The sequence below is a fragment of the Lynx canadensis genome, chromosome B1 (genome assembly GCF_007474595.2).
Source record: "Lynx canadensis isolate LIC74 chromosome B1, mLynCan4.pri.v2, whole genome shotgun sequence".
Lineage (NCBI taxonomy): Eukaryota > Metazoa > Chordata > Mammalia > Carnivora > Felidae > Lynx > Lynx canadensis.
The window spans coordinates 96,190,174-96,203,615 of NC_044306.2; the positions used below are offsets into that span (position 1 = coordinate 96,190,174).

The 13,442-nt window shown below is 33.0% G+C and overlaps 1 protein-coding gene across 6 annotated transcripts in view; it reads left to right on the forward strand.

Moving 5' to 3' along the window:
- SCLT1 (sodium channel and clathrin linker 1) overlaps positions 1–13,442 on the forward strand; it is a 226,190-nt gene that overhangs the window by 30,825 nt on the left and 181,923 nt on the right. For all 6 annotated transcript variants that reach the window (XR_003968348.1, XR_003968349.1, XM_030313073.1 and 3 more), the window contains one exon: positions 3,711–3,766. Coding sequence is in view for 4 of the 6 variants with exons in the window: in XM_030313073.1 (XP_030168933.1) it covers positions 3,711–3,766 (56 nt within the window). In the remaining 2 variants the exon portion in view is untranslated. The remainder of the gene's footprint in view (positions 1–3,710; positions 3,767–13,442) is intronic.

Consider the following 13,442-nt stretch of genomic DNA (forward strand, 5'->3'; position numbering starts at 1 on the left):
TCATGGCACCGGCTCTACCTTGGAGAGAGTCTTGCACTTCCAAAATCTCTCTGCTCCAGAGGCTCCATCCTGCCAAGCTGTCTCCCTACAACTGTGGAGATCCTCTGCTACTCTGCAGATCGATTTCCTGGGTGTTCCATGTGATCCTATCTCAGTACCGCTGTGTTTGAAGGACTAGGAAAATTCCCATTCCCCTACTTCTCTGCCATCTTAACTGCCTCTGCCTCTTCAGTTTCATTTTTTAATCCAGTGTTTCCTTGCTCCTGGTATCTCACAGGAGCATATCTTAGATGCTTGGAAAACTTAAACTCATTATTTGTTTACATCTTTATTTTTCCCCCAAGAAGACCAAAAACCATCTCATATAATTTTAGACTTTTAACCCTCATCCTACCTGTATTTCCCTTTGTTGGAGAATGGATTTTTTTTCCCCCAATTTCAAACATTATGTCTATCAGATTTTAGATTCATTTGATCGTCTTCTAATATAGGTAGGATTATGCTGTGGCATCTTTTGTCTGAAATCCTCTTTAGTAATGAAAGTTTATTTTAGGAGTGAAGAGAGTTTAGAAACCAAGGACCCTTCTGTACCCTAGAATTTCTAAAATTAGGATATATGGGAGGCTGATAGAGAACTAGAATAATAGCACAACATTGTTCAGGATACAATGTGAGTTTCAGTGAGATACATTTTTAAAGTATACTTGATATTTATAACCTGTTTCTTTGATTTTAAAATGTTTACATGTTTCTCCCAAATTTTGATATTTCTGATTATTGGATAACCGAAGCATTTGTTAAAGAGATGCTACGTGTCTCAAGCCCACCTGGAGGCGTTAAACTCCCTTTCCTAGTGTTTGAATGTACTTACTACTGTGTTTGGTTTAGATACTAATCTCTGGATCAGTTCAGTTGGGTAGCAAGTTTCACTGAATTTAATGCAAATGAAAGAAAGTAGAGCAATATTATATAAAAACATCTGCTTAAGACTCATTTCCTCAGAATGGGGCTATAAATGGGCAAACACTAAGAACTTTATATCTTTCTTTTCTATTCATGCAGGGACAGCAAGAGATCCTATCATATGCCTTGAAGTCTAGTGCATAATCCCTCAATTCTTGATGAATGAATATAAACCAGGTCTCATTGGAACAAGATGATTAGTTCTAGCTTAACAATCTCCTATTTGTAAATAAATGGATTGACTAAAAGGATTTTACTAAAAGAATACATATGCTTGTATCTTCTAAAAATAAATTTGGGTTTTCCATTGCACTTGAAATTATTTATACTTTCCAAGAGTAATGAAAGTGATCCTGTAGACCCAAATTTCAAAAACAAGCATTTCTTTAAATTGCGGTTCCTGTTTTATGATAAGTTAAATAAGTGCTTTCCAAGTCTGTACTATGTCCTTTTTTTTCTTTTTTTTGAGCCTGCAGTCATTTAAATTTGAACCAACCATAGATGTCTTTTAATCTTTCTAACTGACAAAGAGCAACAGAAAGCTCTCCTCTGCACAAATGGCATTTTACTTTTATTTGTAGGGGCTAGTGAGTTTAAATTTTCTGCTGAATTTACTCTCAGAATTGCTCTAATGATCTATTATGTGGTTTGTTATAAAATGGGATAGCTAGTTATCTTGAATTAAAGTTTTAATTTTTTAATAATTTGATTCATATATATCTTTAATCAGCTATGTTACTAAGGTGTTTAGCTTCATTTTTCCATTTAGCATTCTCAATCTAAGAGTGATTATTGAATTAATTACAAGAGAGAGGAAACTAGCAAAGAGCCCAAGCAAGGGTCTATAACAAGAGTAGTTGATACTTTTGAGGAGAAAAGATACTGGCTGCTACTTCTAAGAACAGTTGCTCACATAGATATTACTGATTAGAACTAGTTCTTAGGATTTATTGACCCACTAAAAACATAGTTTATTCTTGTAAGCAAGAAAAGTGTGACTATAATTCTCTATATGAAAGACTTTCTTCGAAAAATGTAAATAAGGGAATATTTGATGCTATTGCTGAGATTTTGTTTCAACTATATTTTATAGTAAAGAATTTTTATATTTTATAGTAAAGAATGTTTAGTGTGACCATAATGATTCACATTTAATCTTAGCTATTGCATATATATTCTAATTATTTGGGTAATTTGAGTAAATATTTTTTCAAGATAAACATTTTTGCAACTTCTAAATATCTTGCAAGATTGTGCAAAATCACTTTTTGTAAAAAAAAAAAAAATGACAAGATCAGAATAATTGCTACAATAAAATCCAAATCTGTTAGTATGGCATTCAAGACCTGCTGTCTGCCTTTCTAATTTTCTTTCATTGCATCGTTGCTCTATGTATGGTTAGTTCTCAGTCATCTGATCGTGAACTCATTCATTTTGGCTTAATTGTGATTCATTCACAGCAAGGACCTGGAAAGATTCACCTTTCCCCAAGCCAGAATTGTATTTAGAGTTGGCTGTTACTGATTTCCTAGACCAAGCTGCCTTGAGCTTCTTTGGTTGAAAGGGAGACAAAAGGGCTTAGAGCATTGCCTGTTCTACTCTTCCCTTACCAGGTTCACTCCAGGCTTTGCTTCTCTTCTTTAGCCTAGGATACCCAATCAAGACTAATGGACATATCATGAGTTGATTGCAGTTTAAGTGTGATTTTACATGGCCTCCTTCCTACTCTCCCCTTGCCTATTTACTCTCACTGAAAGCTGACTACTATTCCTGTGTTATCTAATACTTTTTGACTCTGCTTTTACGCATATTTTTCCCTACTTGAAATGCCTTTCCTTCCTGTTGAAATTTTACAATCCCTTTATCTCCTCAAAGAGAATTAATCATACCAATCTCCTCTTTACAATATATATTTTATTCTTGTATTTTAATTGCTGATTTTTTTAACCATTTTTCCCATTAAAGTATTTGTTAGTGACCATATGGGTTTACCATAGCAACCTTGTATTGTCTGGAGAGTTTAGACAGTTAATGGTGGTGGTGAATAAGAGACTAAGTGAATTACTGCTAAAAAGATCTCTATTTTTTTTTTCACTATTAACGTTATACTTTTCCAAATGTAAGCTCTTCTATGGGCTTCATCTAAACTAAAGTGAATTAAGATAAACTATATTCAGTGAATTAAGATAAACGAATCTGGCATTTGTTATAGTGACATACTGAGGAATATATATGTGAACATCTATAAATCATAGGGTTGCATTTATAAATATTTCTTGTGTCATATAAATATTTCTCTTTATTTCAAAATGAATGTTTTATTATGTTCCAAGTATCATTAAAATATCCATATTTACAAACACTTGTTAGAAGTAAAGAATCATTTTTTTTTTTTTTTTTTTTTTTTTTTAATTTTTTTTTTTTTCAACGTTTATTTATTTTTGGGACAGAGAGAGACAGAGCATGAATGGGCGAGGGGCAGAGAGAGAGGGAGACACAGAATCGGAAACAGGCTCCAGGCTCCGAGCCATCAGCCCAGAGCCCGACGCGGGGCTCGAACTCACGGACCGCGAGATCGTGACCTGGCTGAAGTCGGACGCTTAACCGACTGCGCCAGCCAGGCGCCCCAAGAATCATTGTTTCTTATCAGTAGACTAGTGTCATAGAGTCTGCTTGTATTTGAATGCATTACTTAATAGAGAACTGTCTGCAAAATGTATTGCTATGACCATATTTTAATCTTTCAGAAACAGATGGGTGAGATGAAACTACAACTTGAAAATGTCATCAAGGAAAATGAAAGGTAAATAAATTAACTTAATTCTTTTATTGTTATCCTAGATAATATTTATTGTTGTTATTTAACATTTTATTCATGTAGTATACTGGTTATGAGTGAAGACTCTGGAGCCTGATTTCCTGTTTCACTCCCAGGTCCATTACTTACTAGTTTTGTGACTTTGGACAGTTACTTAACCTTTTTGTGCTTTAGTTTTCTTATCTATAAATTGGAGATAACCTATTTCATAGGGCTGACTGTAAAGGAAAATAGAGTATGTAATAAGTACTTTATACATACTAGCAATCATTAACAGTACAGTTTATAATAATCATGTATGTTCCAAAACATACTGATAAAAACCTTCAATCCACCATCTAGTTAAGAGCTAAAAAGGTTAGCAATACTGGTACATCTACCCATGTTTTCTTGCCCTATCCCATTCCTCTCTTTCCCTCTGCCAGAGAGAACACTTTGTTGAATTTTGTGTTTATCATTCCCTTGGTTTTTAAATTTTGTTATAGGTGTCTGTGTCCCTAACAATAGATTATTTAGTTTTCTGGGTTTTTTTTTAAGCTATATTAAAATTGTATCATTTAGTCTTCTGGGACTTTTTTTTCCCTACTCAGTATCATGCACAAACAAGTACAAGAGTTTCAAGGGATAAAATTGCTGGATCATAGATTATGAAATATTCATTTTTACAGTGTAATGCCAATTTCCAAAGTGGCTGTGCCAATTTACATTCCCACCTGTGATATTTATGAGTTCTTATTGATCTATATCTTTTTATCAGCACTTAGTCTTACCAAGTTTCTTAATTTTTGTTATTTTGAGTCTTAGGTTGTTTTTTACTGTGGTTATAATTTAACATTTCCCTGAATACTAATATGGTTAACCATTTTTCATATGTTTATTTACCCATGTAGTGTTGTTTTCTCATGAAATGCTTTTTCATTTCTTTTTCCCATTTTCTATTTATCTTTTCCTTATTAAATTGTCAAAGCACTTTATATAATCTGTATTCTGAATATTTGTTGGTATGCCAATCTGTGTGAATGCAGTAACAATACTGTAAACCATAACCACTAGAAATTTCAGGAAGGGATTCAATCACTTAACATTTGGTACTAGATCACTAGCTTTAGGATCGTATTTAGGGGCTATGATCCTGAAGTCAGGAATTTTTGGTACTGCCACCATCTCTGTTGCTACTCCTACAACATCATTTCCATAAAACTGGAGACTTGACATTGGAAAGTGAGGCACGGGGTATTGACTATAAGTGACACTCACGTCTATCCAGTTTTGCGTGCTGTTTTACCAATAGAAAAATGTTCTCACCTCTCTTCTGTCTTCCATATCCCCCTCAAGTGCTTCTCACTGGTGATACTTTAATCCCACCCACAGCTCCAGCTATAAGGACCTCTGAGAACTGTAGTTTTGGACTTTCAGCCTCTGTGATAGAGACTGGAATATGGAAAGGAATGGGAATGAATGTTGCCACAGTACCATACAACATGCTAGATGATAGGTATTTTCATAGATATATTCCCAGGTTCTGATATGTTTGATAAACAGAATTTTCTATTTTGTTTTTAATTTTAAGGTAATTGAATCTGTCCATCTTTTTTCTAATGGTTGTTCTTTGTGTCGCTAATAGATCCTCTCTTAGCCTATGATCATAAAGATCCCGTATTTTTGGCTAAAAATATTTAAAGTTTTATTCTACCCCAAGTTTCTTAACTGTAACTTAAAAAAAATTTTTTTTTTAATGTTTACTTATTTTTGAGAAGGAGACAGAGCATGCATGGGGGGAAGGGCCGAGAGAGAGGGAGACACAGAATCCGAAGCAGGCTCTAGGCCCTGAGCTGTCAGCACAGAGCCCAACACAGGGCTCGAACTCACAAACCATGAGATCAGGACCTGGGCCTAAGTCGGCCACTTAACCAGCAGAGCCACCCAGGCGCCCCATTAACTTTAACTTTTAAAGATCATGCACCTGGGCTGAAATCTGATAGATCTTTTGTTGTTAACTTGTGTAACTAGACCAAAAAGTAAAGAAATGAAATTTTTTTAGTTCCAAATTCATTTAAAGCATGGGCTTTTTAAAAGTTAACTTTCTTTTGTTTGCATTTTGCTAGATTATATAGCACTTTCCTTTTAGCTTTGTTAATTTATTTTAAAGCATGTTGCTCTCGAGAACTAACCATACATAGAGCAACGATGCAATGAAAGAAAATTAGTATGTCTTATGACTATTTTGTCACCTTCTACCTTACATTTTAAAAAATACGTTTTCACTATTTCTCCTCTCTTCTAATTTCTGAAAGCGTCATATGTTTAAGCCAGCAATGTTTGCCAAAGTGTAACATAAATCTTTTAATTGGGTTTTCAGTTTTCCTCATTTGTGTTTTTTCCCATAGAAAAGTTTTTCTAATTTTAACTTTTTATGGTTTACTATTCTTTCTCAAAAAAGTTATTAAATAAGCGATGCTATTCCTAATAAAGGACATTGCTAAGATTTTTGAATCACCAATGTATGTAGATTAATCTTGTATTTTAATGTACTTGGGATAGACAAGGTATATTATATGGTTGAGATCATCCTTTTTCCTATATTTGACTCAACATATTTAACTTCCTTTCATGTCCAGGTCTTTTTAAGCTAGTCTTTTAAAAATCTGCCTTCACCTCTTTAACAGTAATGTGGTTGTGTCTCATGAATGTATTTATTCCTAGTACAATAGGAAAGTGGGAAAAATAGATTCTGAGCTTATTAAAAAGGCACTTTTAGTAATTTGAAAATGCTATCAAGTTTTAAAGTGAATTTTACTTATGTTTTTAGGGCAACATCTTACTTTAAATTATGTATTGCAATTAAGGGCTGCAAAATCAAGAGAGTTTATCATTTTTAAGGAAAATATTTAAATATTCATACATGGTCAGTTCTGAATAATAGAAGCTGGCAATGACATGGATTGTATAATAGTATGCAATTCTATGTTATTGAGTTTTGGGAACATTTTAATATTTACATTTTTATGTGGATGTATGTTTTCTGGGAATTGACTACAAATAGGAAATAATGAAGTCATTTAAAATCAGGCTAAGAGAGAGGTGAAAAAATATTTTATTTTCCTCCCTTCCATTTTTAAGTCTTCCTTGAAATTTAGTTCATGTTGAGAATATAGTGTTGTTTGTTTTATCCTCCTTTTTTCTCTAATTCCATCTTTTCTCCTCAAAACTTAACAGAGGAAGGAAATTTGGTAAGATAATTAAATGGAGAGATATGTACAGCATTTTAAAAAATTACGTTTTTTAAATACTAATTTTTCTAAATACTAAATACTAATTTTTAAATTTCTAAGTTTCTAAATACTAATTTTTATTATTTGTTATTATTCAGGGCATGGAAGACATCATTTGTTACCTACATAAGAGCCGGTTTTTCTTCTTTCATTCATTTAACTCTGATTTTCTTCCACTGTCATTTTGCTCAGGGGAAATTAACTGCTTCCATAATTTTAAGTGATAAGTCTTTTATTTAAGTATTTTATTTTTAAAGTGATAAGTCTTTTATTAAACTTTTATTCAAACTAGTTTGATTTTCTTTTTGCCAGAGATTGGTCTGGGAATGAATATGTAACCCTACTTTTAACCAGTGAAGTATAAGGGAAAGTCTGTTGTAGAGCTTCTGGGAAAGAATTTTCTCCCTAATAAAAAGAGAGGCAGGCAAGAAGAAAGCTTTACCTCCCTCCTGCTGCATGTTATTTTTAAAAGTGATATGTGAAGCTGGCTGGTATAGCCATTTTTGTAACCATGGGGGTAGATGTGAAGATTGGAAGAAGGGAAAAATGAGAAAACCTTTGATCCTTATTATATTATTGAACTGCTGAAACAAATCTGGAACCACTTACCCTTCCAATTTAATATTAGATAAGGAAATAAAACATTCATTCATTCATTCATTCATTCATTCACTTACAAGTATTTATTGAGTACTTAGTAAGTACCAGGTACTAATCAGGTCAGTACATCAAGTGAATACATCAGTGATAAAACAGACAAAAACACTAACTGATATAGAGACTTAATTGCATTTGTCAGGGATTCACAAACTACATCAGCCTATGGACCAGATTTAGCCTGCTGCCTCTATTTGTAAATAAAAGTTTATTGGCTCACAGCCACACTCATTCATTGTGTCTGTGGCAACTTTTGCTCTGTGCTGGTGGAGGTGAATTGTTGCAACAGAGAGTGAATGGCACACAGAGTCTAAAACATTTACTGTCTGGCCCTTTACAGAAAAAGTTGACTATTCTGTGGTACATGTAGTGATATTTCACTGCAAACTCTTTCTGTTATCTGGTCTTTAATGCAACAGTCTTTTTTGAAATTTAAAATGGTCTTTGCGTTTTTATTTAGGTATAAATGTAGCTTTAGAACTTAAAACTTCAACAGGAAGAAATATAAAGTTATTATTTAATAAATTAAAACCAATTATATTGAGCATATTATTTATTTTACTATTTTTATTTTCTGGTAGTCTGATTTTTATCATTTTTAACATTATAATTATCAATATGTGATGTAGAAGATTTCAATAGCATTATAAAATGGAATTGTTTTTTATGCTTATTTTCATCGATTTGTTCTCATAATTTGACTAGTGATAATTGACTAATAATACATCAGAGGTATGGTTTTAAATTTGATTTCAACTTCCCTAATCATCTCATTCATGAATGTTGACAGTATCCTATGAGCACATGTTAAATGTTTTTTTGAAACTTGAGAAATTTATGTGTTTATAAAAGCAATAATGAAGCCATTATTTTTTACTAGTAGTCCAAAAAAATGGTATTCTCAACCCTAAAACTTGGTTCATTTTTCTAATAGCAGAAGATGAATATATTTGATCTATTTTTGAACGAGAGAAAGAAAAATCTCTGGGATTACATGGTAAATACTGGTGCTCTTGTGCTATTTGAGGCACTGTAAGGAAGACCATCCCCAGAAGTTTGCCAAATCCTAAGCCTAATAAAGTTTTAAATTTAGGTTTTGAATCTCATAAAGGCAGAGCTATGTCTCTTTTTTCTCTATATCTGTTTTTATAACTGAGTGTTTTTGTATACTTATGTGTACATACATACACTCTTACCACAGTTCCCTTTGAGTACTAATCTCTAGTCATGCCAGCCTTCGTACTTGGCTTCCTTAAACCTGGCAGACCAGTTTCTAACAGAACACCTTACCCATTTCTTCTGCCTAGAATGTTCTTCTTCAGATCTGCATGGCACTGTCTCCTTCCCTTTGTTCAGGTTTTTTTAATCAGGAAAACATTCCCTGACCACATTATCTAGCTGTTTCTATGCTCTTCCCTTTTCTTTTTTCTCTAATATAATTTTATTTTATTTTTGGCACCTATTACTACTTGAAATTATTTATTCGCTTCCTTATTTTTTGTCTTATCTAGTAAAATGTATCCTTTACGAGAGCAAGACCCTTGTCTTTTCTATTTACTACTGTATACATAACACTGTTGAACAGTGCTTTAGCATCTTTTATGCATAAACTATAAAATGCATTCTTTATAATTCTCAGTTTGTTTCTTTGAAGAGTAAAAACTTAGAGATCCCTTTGATCTTTTGATCTTCTGTGATTTTATAATTTTGCTGAGTTTTTGTAGTTATTTTACTTACCTTAATTCACTAGCAGTTCTTTAATGACTCATCTTCATTGAGCCTTTTATTTTCAGTCCAGGTTTCATGGGGGGAAAAAAACAACTATATGTTAAGTGTATCACTTTGGGTCATATTTAATTAAATTGTGCAGTCATAGTAAGTAATGCAGCTATGATATAGATTGGCTGTTCCAACCTCTTTTAAGTGTGTATTCCTGTAGTGCAAGAGGCTGGAAAACTGAAATCTAGTTCAGGATATGAATTAGGTTCTGCTAACAATAAGTACTTGTAAGAGATCTAAATTAGGAGATAAGTAGCAAGAGAAGCAGTATCTGAGGTCTGTTTTTGTGGTTGAGAATCTAACAAGTGTAGAGTAGCTCTAGAGCCGATAATTCTGGGCAGCTACTTCTGTTGAAGCTAAAGCATGGTGTTCTGCAGGTTATCCTAACTGGCAGTAATCCTAATCCCAGGATCTCATCTAAGAATGTGTGATCTTGGAACCAGCAGTAGGTATAGTTGCTTCCTGATTGTCCAGCTTCCTAACTGTGGCATATTTACCTGTTCCCTCAGCAAATCAGTTTTGCAACTAGCTAAACCAGTAAGATTGGATTTTTCTAGAAATTGCACTAGAAAGTGGTGGCAGCAGAAAAAGTGAATGCTACTAGTTATTAATAATAAGGATAATATTGTTTACCTCCACAAAGCTTTGTATGATTTCTCTTCTTACTATCAAGCTGTCCAAAATAATGGAACTTTCTTCTTTTTATTTTCCTCAGGCTCTTACATTTTGACTTAATTATTATATATTTGAATAAATACAATGAGAACCAGAACTCTTACTATCTTCTATGTAATACCCCTTCAAATGTTTGTTGAACATAATTATTAGTGTCTAACTTTCAAAAAACATAAAAAAGGAATGCTTTGAAAAAGATTAATTCCTTAAATCTTTGTGGTAATTAAATAGTTTTATTTTCTCAGTTATATTTCTAATATCTTTGGAGAATTAGATAAAATTCATTTAATAAGCATTTACAAATATATTATTACAATTATCTTTCAAAGAAAATAAGGACAAAAATAAGTCTGTAGGATAAAAATAAGCATAAGGCTATAGAGGAAAGAACAAATAATAAGTTTGAGTATGTGGGTATATGTTTGTATGCACTCATTTCAACCGACAAGAATATACTGTTGTTTTCAAAGGCTTACGAAACTTTTGTAAACATAGACATGGACTGCAAACCCTACTCATCGTGTACACAGATACAAATTTAAAAAGTCATAAATCACACCTACAGTAAAGTTTGAAATAACAAAAAACAGGCACAAATAATTTTTAACTACGTTTTCAGCTAACTCCTGAGATGAAAAGAATTAAAAAAATTAAAAACTTCTTAAAATGAACAACATATCAAACTAGTGAGATGCAGCCAAACTAGTACTCAGAACATTTGTAATTAATTGAAAAATAAAATTGAAAATAAGTGAACTAGAGATTTTTGTTTACAATGATGGCAGACTAGGTAAATCAGACTCCTTCTGACAAAAACTAGAAATTCTAGACAAAAACTAGGAAATTGGGACAGATATTTGACAACAGTCAGATCTGTTTAAATGAACTCATTGGAGAATTCTAGGGAAGGACCAGGAAAATAATGAAATCCAGGGATATGAGCCTGCATTTGGAGCTGCCTTCATAGGTATATCTCATTATCCTGGAGTAGGCAAAGGTTGAAAAATGGGGCTTGAAACAAATTAACAGAGCTAGAGAGATTCAAATGGAAAGTCAGAGCCCATCAGATTAGAGGCTCAGTGGCTCAGTAAGCTTTCGGGCATTGGGTTGGTGTACCCTATGAGTAAGAGTGACCCCAAAAATCTAGTAGTCCTAAAAAGATCTAAAACATAGCTTGGAATTACCTGAATCTCTGTTCAGAGATCAATAATGCCACTAGCCACATGTAGAAGAAAAAAAAAAAAAAGGACCATTTTATAGGAAGATAACATTATTGCTAGGCCTCAAAATATCTCCCCATGTAATATCTGGCTCATATCTTAAAGAACATAGTTTTAAACAATGATAAATAATAGACAATATTAAAAAATCCACAGGATTGGCCTTTAAAATAACTATGCTTAATATGTTCAGTGAAAACAGACAAAATTTTGAGAATGTTGATAAGGGGATAGGGAACTCTAAAAAAGGAACCAAACAAATTCAGAACTGAAAACATATGGTAATGAAGTAAGACATAACTGAAGAGGGAATTAATGGAATACAGTCCAAGTCTGAAGGAAATATTCAGAGTGAAGATCACAGAGACGAGGAGATAGAAAAATACAGGAAATAATGTAAGAGACATAAGGGAAATAGTGAAAACTAAAATTCATATAACTTAAGCCTGAGAAAGAGAGGACAGAGAGACCTCAATCTGCAGGTTAAGGAAACAGCATGTATCATAAGCTGGATAATACAAAAACAAGCAAACAATCTATATCTAGATACATGGCTATAACATTAAATACAAATTTAAAGACCATTTTTAAAAATGTTCAAAGCAGAAAAATTGTCTTCAAAGAAGTAGCAATAAGACATAAACTGACTACTCAACAAATGATGGAAATCAGGAGACAGTGCAATATCTTCAAAGTGCTGAAAGAAGGACTCTTAATTTAGAATTATGTATCTAGTGAAATGTTTTTCTAGAAGTCAAATTAGTACATTTTCAGATGAAAAGAAATTGAAAAAATTACCAGTAGCAAAATTAAAATCCTAAAAGGATATTCTACAAAAAGAGAGGAAAGGGTAACTAAGGGAGAAAGTGTAATGAATATCACATTAACTATTCTGAAACAATAATAATGTTTCTCAAGTATTTGTAGGGAATTAAAATACAAAGCAGCAATATCATAAATTTGGGAAAAGGGTAAATACAGTTAAGGTATTCTCAGGTTTCAGCATTGCCCAAAAGTAATAGAATACTTACTTATTTTAGAGTTTTGTTAATTCTGTGTGTGTGTTTTAATCTCTAGGGTAGACTGTGAAAGTAAAGGATCATATAACTGCCAAGTTAATAAAGTAGAAAAATAGAATAATAAAAAGTAACCAATATAGAACAACAGGAACTCTTAGTCATTGCTGGTGGGAAAGCAAAATGTACAGTCACCTAGGAAGACCATTTGGTGGTTTCTTAAAATATGAAACATCATCTTACTGTAACAATTCAGCAGTCATACTCCTTGGTATTTACCTAAAGGAATTGGAAACTTATGTCTACACAAAAACCTGCACATGAATGTTTATGCTGCCTTTATTCACAATTGCCAAAACTTGGAAAAAACCAAGATGTTCTTCAATAGGTGAATGGATAAATAAACTGTAGTACATCCAGCCTATGGAATATTACTCAGCAATATTAAGAAATGAGCTATGAAGCTATGAGAGGATATGGAGGAACCCTAAACATATTACTAAGTGAAAGCAGTCAGTCTGAAAAGGTTACATATTGTATCATTCCAACTACATGACGTTCTAGAAAAGGCAAAACTATGGGGATGATAAAATGATCAGTGGTTGCCAGGAGCTGCGGGGAGGGAAGTGAAGGAAGAGAGGGATGAAAAGGCAGAGCACATAGGATTTGTAGGGCAGTGAAACCGTTCTGTAAGCTGCTATAGTGATGGATACACGTCATTATAGACTGTTTTATAATACTAAGAGTGAACCATAATGTAAACTATAGACTTTGGGTAATGGTGTCAGTGTAGGTTTACCAGTTGCAAAAATGTACCACTCTGGTGGGGGATGTTGATAGTGGGGGAGGTCATGGCAAGGGGGTCAAGGGATATATTAGGGAATCTCTGTACTTTCTGCTCACTTTTGCTATGAACCTAAAACTGCTAAACAATTAAGTCTTTTTAAAATAGAGTCATCTAAAATAAACACATTTTTTAAAATAAAAGAAAGCATTAAAGGAGAGAAAATCAAAATAGGGCATATTGGAAGCAAATACGAAG